Genomic DNA, 13,932 nt, shown 5'->3' on the forward strand with positions numbered 1-13,932 from the left:
AGCCCTGCTTCTGTGGAAGTCCTTGCTTCAGGCCTGCTCTGGTGGAGTCACTGGCTCAAGCTTTCTAGTGTGGAGGTCACTGCTTTAGGCCTGCTCTGGCTGGGGTCACTGGTTCAGGCCTGCTGTGGTGAAGGTTGTTGCCTCAGGCCTGTTCCCACAGATGTCACTGGCTTGAGGCTGGTCCTGCCAAGGTCTCTGGCTCAGGCCTGCTACCTCAGATGTCCCTGACTTGCACCCGGTTTGCAGAGGCTCAGGTCTTAGCTTCCTTGTACCTGCTCCTTTGGAGGTTGCTACCTCAGGCCTGCTCTGGTGGAGGTTGCTAGCTCAGGCATGCTTTGGAGGAGCTTGCTGGCTCAGGCCTGTTTCCGCAGTTGTCCCTGGCTTGGGCCTGCTCCCCCTGGAGGTCCCTGGTTTGGGCCTGGTCCCGCAGAGGTCTCTGGATTTGGCCTGCTCTCTCAGTGGTCACTCCCTGTGGAGATCACTGCCTTGGTCGTTGGCTCAGGCCTGCTCTGGTGGAGGTCATTGGTTCAGGTCTTGGCAAATTTTTGAGGCAGGGTATCTCTCCATGGTTTTGACTGACCTGGAACTCACTATGTAGACCAGACTGGTCTCAAACTCACAATGATATACCTGCTTCTGCATCCTGAATAGAATTCTTGCCTATATGTTGATAGGATCACTGTGTATCTAAGTACAGGGAATTGTAATGAATTTTTTAAAAAATAATTATTAGTGTAGAATCTAATCTTTCTAGATATAATATAAATACTTAAGTCTCTGGTTCATATCTGAATAAGGCCTGCCGTTTTGCCCCAGTAGCAGATTACCTAAAAGTAGAATTTAGGGCACAAACGTCTTTCCATGTTGTCATCATGTGTGTCTCCTCAGCTGCATATGTGGTTAAGATATATATGGAGGCTTTAGGATTCAAGAGATATAATTTCTGAGAGAACTTGGCACAGTACATGGTCACAACTGCAGAAAATACCAACAAATGTTTGGTCAGGGTATGCCTGACACTGATGATGATGAGGTGGTGCTACCTACCTTGCTTTGCAGCTTCCTTTCTCTGCCGGCATTGGTCCATAGTGCCATAACAGCAAGGAAGATGTTAGGAAGGAACCCTTACTTCAGGAGCGAGCCTCTCAGGATGCCTCTTGGTGCTATGTTACCTTTTTAGCTGTTTATGCAGCTGAACATCCTCACAGTTAGATGAGTAGTCTGTACGCTGAGTGTATTTATTAAACTAAAGTAGTAGTTCTAGGGCTAGAATTGAATCCTCAACCTTTTAAAGAAGTAACAACTTGAAAGTAAATATTGCAAAACCACCAGAAGATCTTTTTAAGTCTAAAATACACTCTTTATTCTTTGCTGTTCAGTGGCGTATTAGTTGTGGTTGTTAATATTTGGTTTGTTTTCATTTACAAATATAGAACACTAATGGTATTTTCATTTTCCTTTCTTTATGAGCTATTTAAATTAAGATAAAAAAGAAAAATGGAAAGAGATTTGATTCTTCATGGTAAAATTAAAACTAAATTAAGAATTTTCCTTTAGCCATTTCTTTAAAATTACATATATTTTGTGCTGAGCGATTACAGTGAAGTGACCCTGTGTTGCATTGCTGCATTTCCCGCTGTGTCTCTGCAGTATGAATCTGATGAGCAGGAGAGAGCCTATCAGGAGTCTGACAGTGACAGTGACGTCCCCGAGGAGCTGAAGCAGGATTACGTGGATGAGCAGACGGGCGACGTGCCCGTGAAGAGGTGACTGATGTGGGCCTGGGTGGCGCTTACATTCCTTTGACGGTTAAGAGAACAAAATTTAAAATTTTAAGTGGTTATTGATATGGCAGTAATTAAGTATCTTATAAAATTATTTCTGAGAGACTTGAATGTGTAGGTTTCCCCCATAACAGTGAAATTATAGGAAAAAGAACATAGTATTTATATGAAAAACTCTAGTTAAGCAAAGCCTAACTTGGTGTTCCTCAAATCAATTTACTTAATGAAAATTTACTGTTATTGGTTCAGAAAATATCAGTTGATTCTACTAGGGCCCACTGGCTTAAATGTAGCTTTTCTTTTGACTTATACAGCATATTTGACATTATAAAAATTGCTCTGAAATTTGCTCATTCAGTCAGTGGTATTATGTAGTCTTCTGTCCCACAGAACTTTCACCAATCTATATTCTTTTTCTTGTACATTAATTCCTCAGAGTAGTTGCTTTATTATAATTTTTTTGTGTATGTTTATCATTGCCATTGATTTTTGCAGCAATATTCTAATTTCTTTTTAATTTTGTTTTATTGAGAATTTTATATATGAATACTACATTTGCATCATTTCTAGCTCATCCTCTTTCAACTCTCATATCCCTTTCCACTCCTTCTCAAATCCATGACCTCTTTTTAGTCCTGTTGTCACACATACTTACCATGCACACGTGCACACGGTATAGTCTGCTCAGTCCATTTAATGTTGATCATGGATATGTGGGTTATATAACCTCTCAGGGGCTTGTCCCTGAGACAGACTGATTTCACTGTCTTAGCAGCCGTTAATTGCCAGTAGCTCATGGGGGTCTCAAAATTTTATCCTTCCATGTTCTCATTTTATTATAAAAGTTATAGTGTCATGCACTGGTGGAATGGCTGAATGGATGAAGGCGTTCGTTGCCAAGTGTGGTGACGTGGGTTTGAGCCCCAGCTTCCACTTGATAAGAAAGGACCTGCTCCCGTTGTTGCCCTGTGACATCCACACATGCACCTTGGCACTCAACATCACTGCCACCCCCACTCCCAAAATAAATGTAATTTAAAGAATAGAAAAATACTATCACAAGCTAATACCTTCTCAAGTCATAAAAGTTACTTTATCATCTCCTAAAAATATTGAGCCTAAAAAAAAAAAAAAATATTGAGCCTAATCAAAGGGCTTTCAGTTTGGAGATCAATCATTTCTGCACTGATCTTGCTTTTCTAGTCTTTTGGTTTTATATTTGATTTTTTTTAAATTAGGCTCCCTGCCAGTAATTAGGTTTTGTTTTATGGTAAACTTTACTCTTCAAAACTATGATAATTTTATTAAGAGTTATTGTCACTTCTATCCAATTAAATGGCCCTGATATGCTGAAGTGATTAATGTCAGATATTTTTAGTTAATACACACATTTATTTAAATGATAGATTTAAGTATACTTTACACTTAGTTAACAATTGATTAACTTGGAACCTTAACTGAGGTAATGCTCTCCTTAAGAGTGAAAATCCATATAGTTGTAAATATATTGATTGTGAAGGTTTGATTTTATTGGGTTTTGAATATTTGAGACATTAACATATCTTTGAGCTGGACAGGATGATTTTGTTGTATTTATTAGATATGTTTAAGAAATATTTTGGTGAAAGGAAAGCTGTTTTAATTGAAATGGACACGTAAGGTAGTGTGTGCTACTCATGGATGTGTGTCTCCAGTTTTGTTAGAGTTACTGTAGCTTCTCACCTCCAGACTCTCTCCCTTGTAAACCATTCTTATTGTACATTGAGATTTTTCCTTAGATAGGAATTTGATTCAATTCCTTGGTGTTTTCCTTGCTTATGTTTTATTGGCTCACCTTTGCAGTTAGAGAACCTGCACAATCCTTAGGCTTGATGATTTGGTGGCCCTGTCTCTGTTTGCCTCTCTCCTGGCACTGCCCTTTGCTCACACATTGTACGTGGCAGCAGACTCTGTTTGCTCTGCCTGATCCATAATCACATTCTTTCTAAAATATTTTTACTGATTTTCTGAGAATTTCATTCATTTTGATCATATTCATCTTAACATGTTATACCCTTCAAAAATGGCCTTATAGCCGGGCGGTGGTGGCGCACGCCTTTAATCCCAGCACTCGGGAGGCAGAGGCAGGCGGATCTCTGTGAGTTCGAGACCAGCCTGGTCTACAAGAGCTAGTTCCAGGACAGGCTCCAAAGCTACAGAGAAACCCTGTCTCGAAAAACCAAAAAAAAAAAAAAAAAAAAAAAAAAAATGGCCTTATAATATGTGTGTGTGTGTGTGTGTAACTTTTCTTTTGGAAATTGTGTTGACCTGTTGACCTAATACTCAGTCATCATATCTTCTTTTAATTCCAGTTCCATAGAGGATGTTTTTCTTAAAATTTTCTGAAATCCATAGGTTTGATACATTTGTGCCTAGGTGTATAACCTCTATAGGAAAATCCTGTGTTTCAGAAGTGTTAACAGATTTTAGAATGGTTGCCACTCCCAGGCGTAGTACACAGCTCCTGTATTGGCTCAGCCTCACATCAGACACACAACAAAAGCAGCCCAACTGCTAAGGGGCGTATCACAGAAACAGGTGGAATCATCTAAATGAACTCCAGGACCCAGAACTAGAAAGAACACTCACTTCATCAGGGGATTTAAGGAGTTAAAAAGTGACAGATAAGGAACTTAAAGAAGAAAGCAGACTTTTCTGTCCTGCCAGCAAGTTCCCACACAACCACACTGAGACCTAATGTTAATTATGTATGCTAGGCCTGTAGCTTAGCATTGCTACTAACTAGTTCTTACAACTTAAATTAATCCACAATTCTTATCTAAGTTTTATCACGTGGCTTATGGCTTGTTACCTCATTTTCTGCATATCTTGCTTCCTCTGCACCTGGCTTGAAACTCCTAAGACTCGGCCCTTATTCCCAGTCCTTTTAGCCTGGCTCTCCGTGTATGCCCCCAATGAGAGTAGTACATGTTTATAGTGTACAAAGATTGTTCCACAGCAGAATGGTGACCAAGAAAACACAGAAATAAGTGGAATAAAATAGTTGACTATTTGGGATTTGAAAACTGAATTCAGTAGAGATAGAGATGTTGACAAACACCTAGGGTGGAGTTTTCAGAATGCCTAGACTACATTTCTAGAACTTTTTATTTTTTTTTTTTTTGTTTACTGTTTCTCCTCTCACTGGGCTCTGAGTTCGCGTATGTGTAGGATTTCAGTAAATAATTTGTGAGTGGGAGCTAGATGATAAGCTGAGTAACTGATTGGTTTACTAGTCTGCAGTCTAAGGGCATTTCTTTTGTTTTCCATGTGAAGTGTTTCACGAGAGACCCTTAAGAGCAGGAAGAAATCAGATTACAGTCTAAATAAAGTGAACGCACCAATCTTAACAAATACAACGTTGAATGTAATAAGACTTGTTGGTGAGTAGCCATACCTTTCTATTTTTAAAAAATTATGTCAGTTATAGCTTGCTTTAGTTACTGAGTTATTTTTTACTTAAATTTCTTTGCATGATTAGTGTCTGCTGCAGTGAAGGATTTAAGAATGTTCTGTGTCAGTGCTTCTTATCTTGTAAATGTTCCACATAGTAGTATACAAATATTAGTGTCCATTTCATCTTTCCAGTTAGCTACTTAAGTTATTGTATCTTCTGATGTTTCTGAAGCATTCCAGCTGATTGAGTTAGAAGTCTATATACAAGGGTGATAGTGCCAATTTCACAGCACAGTATTTTTCTGTTTAATTGCCTCATAGAGCTTCCCAGCCTTGCTGTCAGAGAAGTGGAGTGCAGAGTGATTTCTGCTCTTCTCAGACAGGGTTTAACAGAGGAAACCTTCCAGTTGCAGGATGCGTCTTGTTACAGATAAGACGTTTAGATGATCTCGTCGAAGGCAAACAGGAACAATGCCATCCTAAACATACAGTGCCAAGGGGGATGTCGATTTTTAATGTTGGTATTTCAGCATCTTGTATTCTTCAGGCTTTATATTTCACAAATAGATCCATGCATTTGAGAGATAAGAGAGCTTTTCTCTGCTGTCCGTACCAGGCACGCATATTTGCAGCTGGCTGCAGAAGCTCTATGTTCTATTTGTGAGGTTGCCTTTTATCTACTGTTTTGTTTGAGTAACTTCAGCTTTCATGAAATGCTCTGTTATCTAAGATAATCTCTAAACATCATTAGTGAATATGATAAAATATACAAAATGCTTTAGTCCTACTTTCTCTAGAGAAAAATATGCAAAAGTCATATTGAAATGAGAAGAAAAGGTATATATTTTCAAGCCCCAGAAAAAAAGACAGATTCAAAAAGCTATTCTGTGGCTAATTATTGTCAGAATAATTAGCTTTTCTTCTTTTATCCAGGAGAGGTAGCAGAACAGTGGCATGAATAACTCTTTAGAATTTGCAGAATCAGAATTGAAAGGGCGCTAAGAGGTCGTCTGGTATAAGTCCCCCCAAATGAGATTTCTTTCAGTGGTTTCCGTAATATGTGGTACTGTCATGCTTTTGTCTCATGGCTCTGAGTTGCTCAAAGCCTGCTGTAGCACAAAACAGCTTACTCTGCTGTTAAACTGAGCTCGTTGCCAAGAATCCCTTCCCATGTTCAATTAGAATAGTTCTCAATTCTGTGTGTTAGAATTAGGCCCCTGAAAGATAGCATTACCTGAGCTTTTTGTGGTCTAGTTTTTCCACTGTCACTGATCAGCTACATGAAGGTAGCTTTCTGGCTTTCCTTTCCTCATCTTTCCACCCAGCCCTGTCACTCACTCCTGTGATCTTCACTGATAGATACTCTGAACCTTGTAGGGCCTTGTCATCTCTCTCAACCTCATGGGACTTAGAAGTATTTGATGTTTTGAATACACTGCTTGAGATGGTTTGTCTGATTTTGCTAACTGTGTTAAATTAGAAGCAGCTGTGCCATCCATATCAATGACTTTAGCCACATGAAGTGTCTGGAGGCAGTGCCAAGAAATGATATTCTGATAGGGAATGCGGAAACAGATAATGAAAATAATGCAGCTGGCCACATATAAAGGGTCTTTTATTTTTAAACCATACCCACTTCAAGTGACTAGAGGAGTCATATCTTAGTCTGAATGCTTTACAACACTAAAACAAAATGAACAAGGCTGTCATGTTTCCTTCTGTTAAATCCAACACCAAGCACAACTCTTAATTTCTTGGTTAGTGTAGAAATTTGAAGAAGGTTTGTATTCTTCTGTGTCTATTAGAAAGCAGTTCTATTCTTATTGCCCCACCCCCACCTCTACTCTGTGGACTTTTCTGTCTCCCTGGGGGTGACTTTCTCATCAGTTTGTGAATATACATAAAGTAGAATTTGAAGAGAGCCTCTCAAGGCAGGGGCAGGAGGTGGAGGGTGAGAGGCAAGAGGTGGGGGCTTAGTAGGTAGGGAGATGAGGAATGTCTTTACTGAATACTTGAGGACTAAATGGCAAAAGTAGTGCTTGTCCTTGTGTTAATAAGAGAAAAATGTTAGTGGGGCTCCCCATTTCAGAGGCTGGGAGACTTCCTTCTGATATCCTGTGTGAGCAGAAAGGCATGGGAGCCCATCTGTCCCACTGGGGACTAGCTTTGGCACTCAAGGGTCTGCTCCTTGAGGTAGGTTTTATTTGAACATGGTTGATAGGTTTGAAGGACAAGCATATTTCTAATAGCTACAGAGTTTACGACAACAAATACACTCAGATCTCTGCACTTAAATTGAAAGCAACATATACTGGTTTGAGGGATCTGGAGGCAGAGCATGGCTGTGGTGTGCATTCAGGGGAAGAGAGCCATTCCTTCACTGATAATTTTCTTTCTCACTGGCTTCATTATTTATTCATTTTACTACTGAGGATTTTAATTTGAAAGATAATGTGGGGAAGAGGCTTAAAATTAAAATGCCTCCAAGTTAAGCAAAACTGTTGAAGTCCAGATCCCTTTCCTTGGAGAAAGCACCCCACCGTTTCCTGCTTTCCTTTGGAAGTGCCCCTATGGTTTTCCAGGTGTGTTTAGTGTGCGCCTCCTCACTTGGTTGGTTTTCCTTTGGGTTTAAGACTCACCTTACACTGTGCATAGTATTCTTTATCATGCCTTTTCCCCATTTCACATTTCATGAAGCCTCATTGAAAACATCTTTGGTATATTGCAGCGTGTTCCATTCTCTCTTCTTCACACTCCTGACGTGTAGTTGCGTGCAGCTTAGCTTTCCACTCTGACTTTGAACATTTGTTGTTTCATCTGGCATGACATGATAGACAGGGGCACAGCAAATATTCTGGAAGAAGTCAGTTTGCTCATGTGAAAATACGACTTTAGAGCGCTTTTCTAAGTGCTTCCCCTGTCGGGATTAGAGAGTGCACACATTGTGCACTCCACTGCAGAGGCTCTGTTAGTTTGCTTTGCTGCCAACCATTTGGGAGGATTGGTTTCTCAGTCTCACTAACACATATATAGATTGAGATGCCTGTCTGACAGGTTAAATGACATCTCATTCAGATATGGATTTAATCATGTTTGCGTTCAAGCATCTTTTCATATGTTTAAACTACACTTCTATTTTTGAACTCCTGTTAATATCTCTAACTCATTTTCTATTTTAACTTTCATACTCTTTTTTTGAGCCTCTCTGCTTTGTTTCAGGCAGTCTGCCGTCTACTGAATATAAGAGTCATAGAAAGGCCCTTGCCCTTAAGGAGACCAACATAGGAAGTAACACACCAAACAGCAAAACTTGGGCTATTTTAGCTCCATAATAAATATGCAGAGAAGAGACATGGAGAAAAAATGATTAATGTTTCCCCTTTTGTTTAATGATTAATTGGCTTATTGGGAATGGGGCAGACATCCTGATGGACTTTGCAAGTTGAATATATCTCATAGATGAGGAAGTAGATAAAGTCGTTCTAGATAGAATGTATGTGTGCAGCACATTTAGAGAGAATGGTGTTTAGAGAGAATGGTGGTTCAGTTGGTAGGCATGTGTACAGCACATGGTATGTTTAATGAGCATGGTGGTTCAGAGAAGATGGCACTGAAAGGTAGGCAGGAACTACTGAAAAAGACCTCATGAAGTGCCCTGTGTAGACATGAGTCTCATTTTAAATTAGAAAGCAGTATTTTCATACGTGGTGTGTAAGGAAAAATGTATGATCTCTTTAGATTGTATATAATATTAACATTAATGCTGATATTTCATACGTTATTATAATGTATAAATTTGCTTTAAAACAACTTTAAATTACTTTCAGAGTTGCTAGCTCCATATATAGCCATGTGTATTAAGAGGTTGGCCAAGAAGCACAGTCTTTAGTATCTCTCTCTAGGAAATAATACTGGATATTTAAGGGGCTGAGCTAAAATATTCCAGGAACAGAATGAAAACTTAACAGGCACACAGGTGATAGACCTGTTAAGTTTTACTCCAGTTCTTATTGGGTACTTCCAATACATTGCCCAGGTTGGATTCTCTTTGTTTCCTGTATGCCTTATTTATTAGCCTTTCCATTTTGCCTTTGCATATGCTTCACACACACACACACACACACACACACACACACACACACACACCTGATGACCTCTCAATTAAGTGTGGTAGGATAATGAACATTATCTTAGCTTATATTTTATTCTTGCATATGCTCTTTTATACTATAAGCTCCAACCATTGAGAAAGAAAACAGGTTTTGCAGCATCTGTGTATAGCACCCAGCCAAGTACATTTTACTTTTGTAAATCTCCAGTATCTATAGAACCTTAATGTTGAAAATTTTGTCTCTCAGGGTAACCCTTTCCCAATGGTCGTTATTGCAGTGCCAGGGATTCCCTCCACCCTGGGTGCTTCCCTGTTCCACATGGGAGGTGTAGATATTGCTTGAGGAAATCTTGTGTTCCTTGGCTATGCCATTCAGGAGGTAGCCACATCTTTCTCTGTGTCTTCTACTGATGAGTTGGCCAAGGCAGATGACTTAGGTGTCTTGATTTTAGGTTCTGTCCATGACTGATATTTGGTTTCTTTTCTGTCCTCCTGCGTCTCTTCTCCAGGTCTGGAGTTGTGAAGAAAAGCTTTTAATTGTTTCTGTGAAACTTTTCCTTATCTTTAGATTGGACTGGATTTCCATTATACAGCATCCTATGCTCCCTTCAATGCATTCATCATAATTATAATTTTCTTAAGATAACACCAACAGCTGAGATTTATAACCTGTGTATCAACTGTGAATGTTTGATGTCTTGCGAATTCTTTTTAATATCTTTTTTAAACACCTGGAACTCAGAGACCCTATGAGATGCACCTGGAAGGTGGGAGAATCCAGGCTGTCCTTTCCTAAAGCCAACAAGCTCTTCACTTTGGTGAGAAGTTAAGGATACTAATTCCCATTTATGGACAGAGTTAAGTTACCACAGACTAGAAAGGAGATCATAAGACTTTCCTGTAATGCGTGGCATGGCCTTTACTGGTCACCTGGGTTGTGTTAGCTAACTGTTCTGTGACTATCACAAGCAATGTTAAAACTTTCTAAAGCTGGCATGCTGAATTCAGAGCTGTACTTGCTGCTTCTCTCAAGGTATCAAATCTCACAGGAGTACACTGCATACTGTAGCTCCTGAGAAAGAGCAGGAGGTGTCTCATTGCTTCCTGACAGCAGTGCAGAGAATTGCACAGGCAGGAAAGCATGGCGGATGGATTCCTGCCAACATACACAGAGATATTTCCAGGCCACATAGTGCATTGCATGGCGGATTTAGCTTTTACTCAGATAAAAAGGGTTTATATGCTGCTTCCCAGAGGTGAGGTGGTGAAGATGGCTCCCACCTTGCAGTTGCAGAGGTAGTGACCATGCCTCCACCATGTTGGACTGTTCAGAGCCAAAAGACAAAGCAGCCTTAGTCCTTCCAGACTAATGTGGTTTGTTAGACCAAGACTCCCCAAGAGGTTGCCAAAAACACCCCCTAAAATTACTTTTCCCTACAAAAAGCAGGAAGCAGTTTGGAGAGAACTATGCCCAAATTCCCAAATATTGTTTATAAATGTTTGTTTACATTTAAAGGGGGATATGCTATAGAGATTTTCATTGTTATGGATCTTGATTTATTGATACAAATTTAAGGTCAATTTTGATATTTGAAATTTGAAATTTGATATTTGCTCTTGATTAAGGTATTGTATTTGTGTAGCTCATTTTAAAGTGTAATGCATAATTAAATATAGGCTAATAGAGAGTCATCTCTAATAGTCAAGCTTGTAGTTAGGTTTTTTAGATGTTCAGAGATGTATTTCAGATGGATAGATATTCTTCAGATCTTTCAAAGACTACAGAATATGGCATTTAAAATATTTTAAGAACTTAGAACATTTTATGAAAAAGAGACACATCTGCTCCTGGCAGTGCGAATCTACTTCAAGAGGGTGGGCATCAAAGAGGCCTCTCATGGAGTTTGTTAGCCATTTGGGCAAGAAACGGCTCTTGCCTGGACTGTATGATGTTATGTTCTGTGAACTGGACATATAGGACCCACAGAGAAATGACTGCTGAACTTGCTTAAAGGTGAGACCATCCTTTGTGGTTCCTGCTTCATTAAAGAGTCTGCCAGACATTCTGCAGGACACAGAAGAAAGCAACTGATGGGCTTTGCCATCACAAGGCAGAACGGGGATCTTCAAATTTCTTGCTTCATGGAAAAGTCTGCTGGATGCTATGGGCCTGTGAGCTGAAGATTGATGCCTGCAACAGTACAGAAGGACTTTGGGTGACTGTCCAGGCAGCGAGATGTCTCTGTCAGTTCTAGGGTTTTGGAAATTGTTTACAATGCACTTTCTGTTGACTTAGGTAACATTATATCCTTCTGGAGTCTTTGATGGAATTGAAGAATAGATAGTTATAGTTTTCCTTAGTTATGATAAAAAAGTAGCTGTAAATATTGTAACTGTAATTCTTGCTTGATACCTGTTTTGTTATATGTAATTTTACTGCATTAAAGTTAAAACCCTCCTTTTCATTTAGACAAAAAAAAAGGGGGGGAAATGGCATGAGAAGTCTTTCTGTATATTTGTTGCTTTTATTGGTTAATAAAGAAACTGCTTTTTGGCCAATGGCTTAACAGAATATAGCCAGGCTGGAAGATATACATACACACACACATGGAAAATAGGCAGAGTCAGAGAGAAGCCATGGAGCCACCAGAGGAGAAAGATGCAAGCAGCCTCCCTCAACAATTGGCACCAATTTGTTAGTGGAGGCTGCTTGTTTGTTCCCAGCCATCCAGACTCAAAACAATCACACATAAACTATATTATTTGAAATGCTGTTTGGGCAATAGCTTAGGTGCATTTCAAGCTAGTTCTTAAATCCTAAACTAACCCATCTCCATTAATCTGTATATTACCACATAGCTGTGGCTTAACAGCAAGGTTCCAGTGGACTCCCGAGGAGGTGTCTGTCTCCTGTGGGTAGCTACATGGCTTTTCACTGACTCCTCCTTTCTCCCAGCATTCAGTTTAGTTTTCCTGCCTAGCTCGATTCTGCTAAGCCACTGGCTGAAACAGCTTTATTCATTAACCAGTAAAAGCAGCAGTTTCCAGAAGGACTTCCCATACCACTCTTGGTCTGTTTGTCTTGTCATTTCTCAGAAAAGAAATGTGAGAGGTGAATATTTTTCGTTCCTGTTAGTCTGAAAGTTTCTGTTTTCTGCTTTTGTTTGAATGACAATTCAACTGTGAATAGAACTATAGACTTAAAGTTTGTTTTCTTTGGAACTTTGAACTTTAAGTGTTCTCCTTAAAGAACAACTATTTCCCACTGTTGTACTAGTGCTTAGCCTCTTTAATCGTACTTTAAGTCGTACTTTAAGTAATCTCCCACATTCTCATCAGTTTTCAGTACCTTCTAGGAGACTTCTGTTGTCCATGTCATTTGTTCATTTGTTTTTAAAATTATACTTTTATTTCCTAAGAGCCCTCCTATATACACCCTGGTTTTCCTTGCATTCTTCATGATTTCCATGATTATTATTCATCTGTGGCCATATAACCTACTCTTATTTCCCCTGTCACCAGTTTCTCTATAGTGTCACTCCCTTTGTCCTCCTGTGCTTGGTGGTATTTGATTAGCTATTTGTGTCTAAATGTCTGGGCAGCTGTCATAGGAATCTTCCCTGTGACTTTGAACTTGTTTTGGCCTAGTTACTGCTACTTAGTAAAATCTGTGCTTCTAAGCATTGTGCAGAATACAGTGGGCTCAGCTGACTTCCTGGCTGCCTTTGCTTTATGGAAACAGAGCCCTGGCCAAGGTAAGGTAGATTGTAATCTAGTGCTTGTATCTATTTCATAAGCCTTAGCTTTCTTAATTTAATATTTTCAAAGTTCAGTTGCTCAGCAGGCTGTTTGTCTTACTTGAGTTTAGATAGGTTTATTATAAACCCAAATTGGGAGCTTAAGATGGAGAAAGAGCCATGATGTTTGGGTTAGACAAGGATGTCATTCATATGGGAGTTAGTCAGCACTTTAGAGAAAGTGAAAAAGTCCAAAAGGTAAACAGGAGAGAAAAAAAGGAAAATTTACTTCTTTCTGAGGTAGGGTTCAGAAATGTGGGTGGTGTCCTATAGCCTTGTGGTAGTTCTGGAGTGGCTGTACTGGGACGTATGCAGGGGTCGAGGAAAGAGAAGTCATCCTCAGTAAAATGCTCACTGTCCTCCTGTCTGGTTAGCAGCGATTAAAGCGAACCTGCCTTCTTGCAGGGTGGGTCCCTTAGCCACTCTTATGTTTGGGTGGCTTGTAATACTGGGTCACCACTCAGGCTAGAGAAAGTTTTCCCTTACAGGTCTTCATAGAGCCCTGATTAAGCCTACTACTACTTCTTCCTTTTGAAGAGGTAAAACTGAGATAACTATGAATAGACAGAGCCTATTTCCACCATGAAAATCTGGAGATTCAGTTCCATCACTGCCCACCAGAAGGGATTAGAGTCTAGACTGCAGTTTCAGTTTCAGTTCCAGCTATGACAAAGAGCCTCTAGGCAGGCAAGGTCCTCATTTAGGGGAGACAAGGAAACAGCTCTTGTCTGACTTTCCTTCCTAGAGAACCAAAAACATCCATGGAACTGCTGCTCTGGGGGATCCCTTCACCAAATCTGCCTGT

At 39.8% G+C, this 13,932-nt stretch overlaps 1 protein-coding gene across 1 annotated transcript in view; it reads left to right on the forward strand.

The window, feature by feature from the left end:
- Vps50 (VPS50 subunit of EARP/GARPII complex) overlaps positions 1-13,932 on the forward strand; it is a 132,679-nt gene that overhangs the window by 85,047 nt on the left and 33,700 nt on the right. Inside the window, exons 19-20 of the mRNA XM_038320371.1 lie at positions 1,651-1,766; positions 5,100-5,206. Of these exons, the coding sequence (XP_038176299.1) occupies positions 1,651-1,766; positions 5,100-5,206 (223 nt within the window). The remainder of the gene's footprint in view (positions 1-1,650; positions 1,767-5,099; positions 5,207-13,932) is intronic.

The sequence above is a fragment of the Arvicola amphibius genome, chromosome 2 (genome assembly GCF_903992535.2).
Source record: "Arvicola amphibius chromosome 2, mArvAmp1.2, whole genome shotgun sequence".
NCBI classification, from domain to species: domain Eukaryota; kingdom Metazoa; phylum Chordata; class Mammalia; order Rodentia; family Cricetidae; genus Arvicola; species Arvicola amphibius.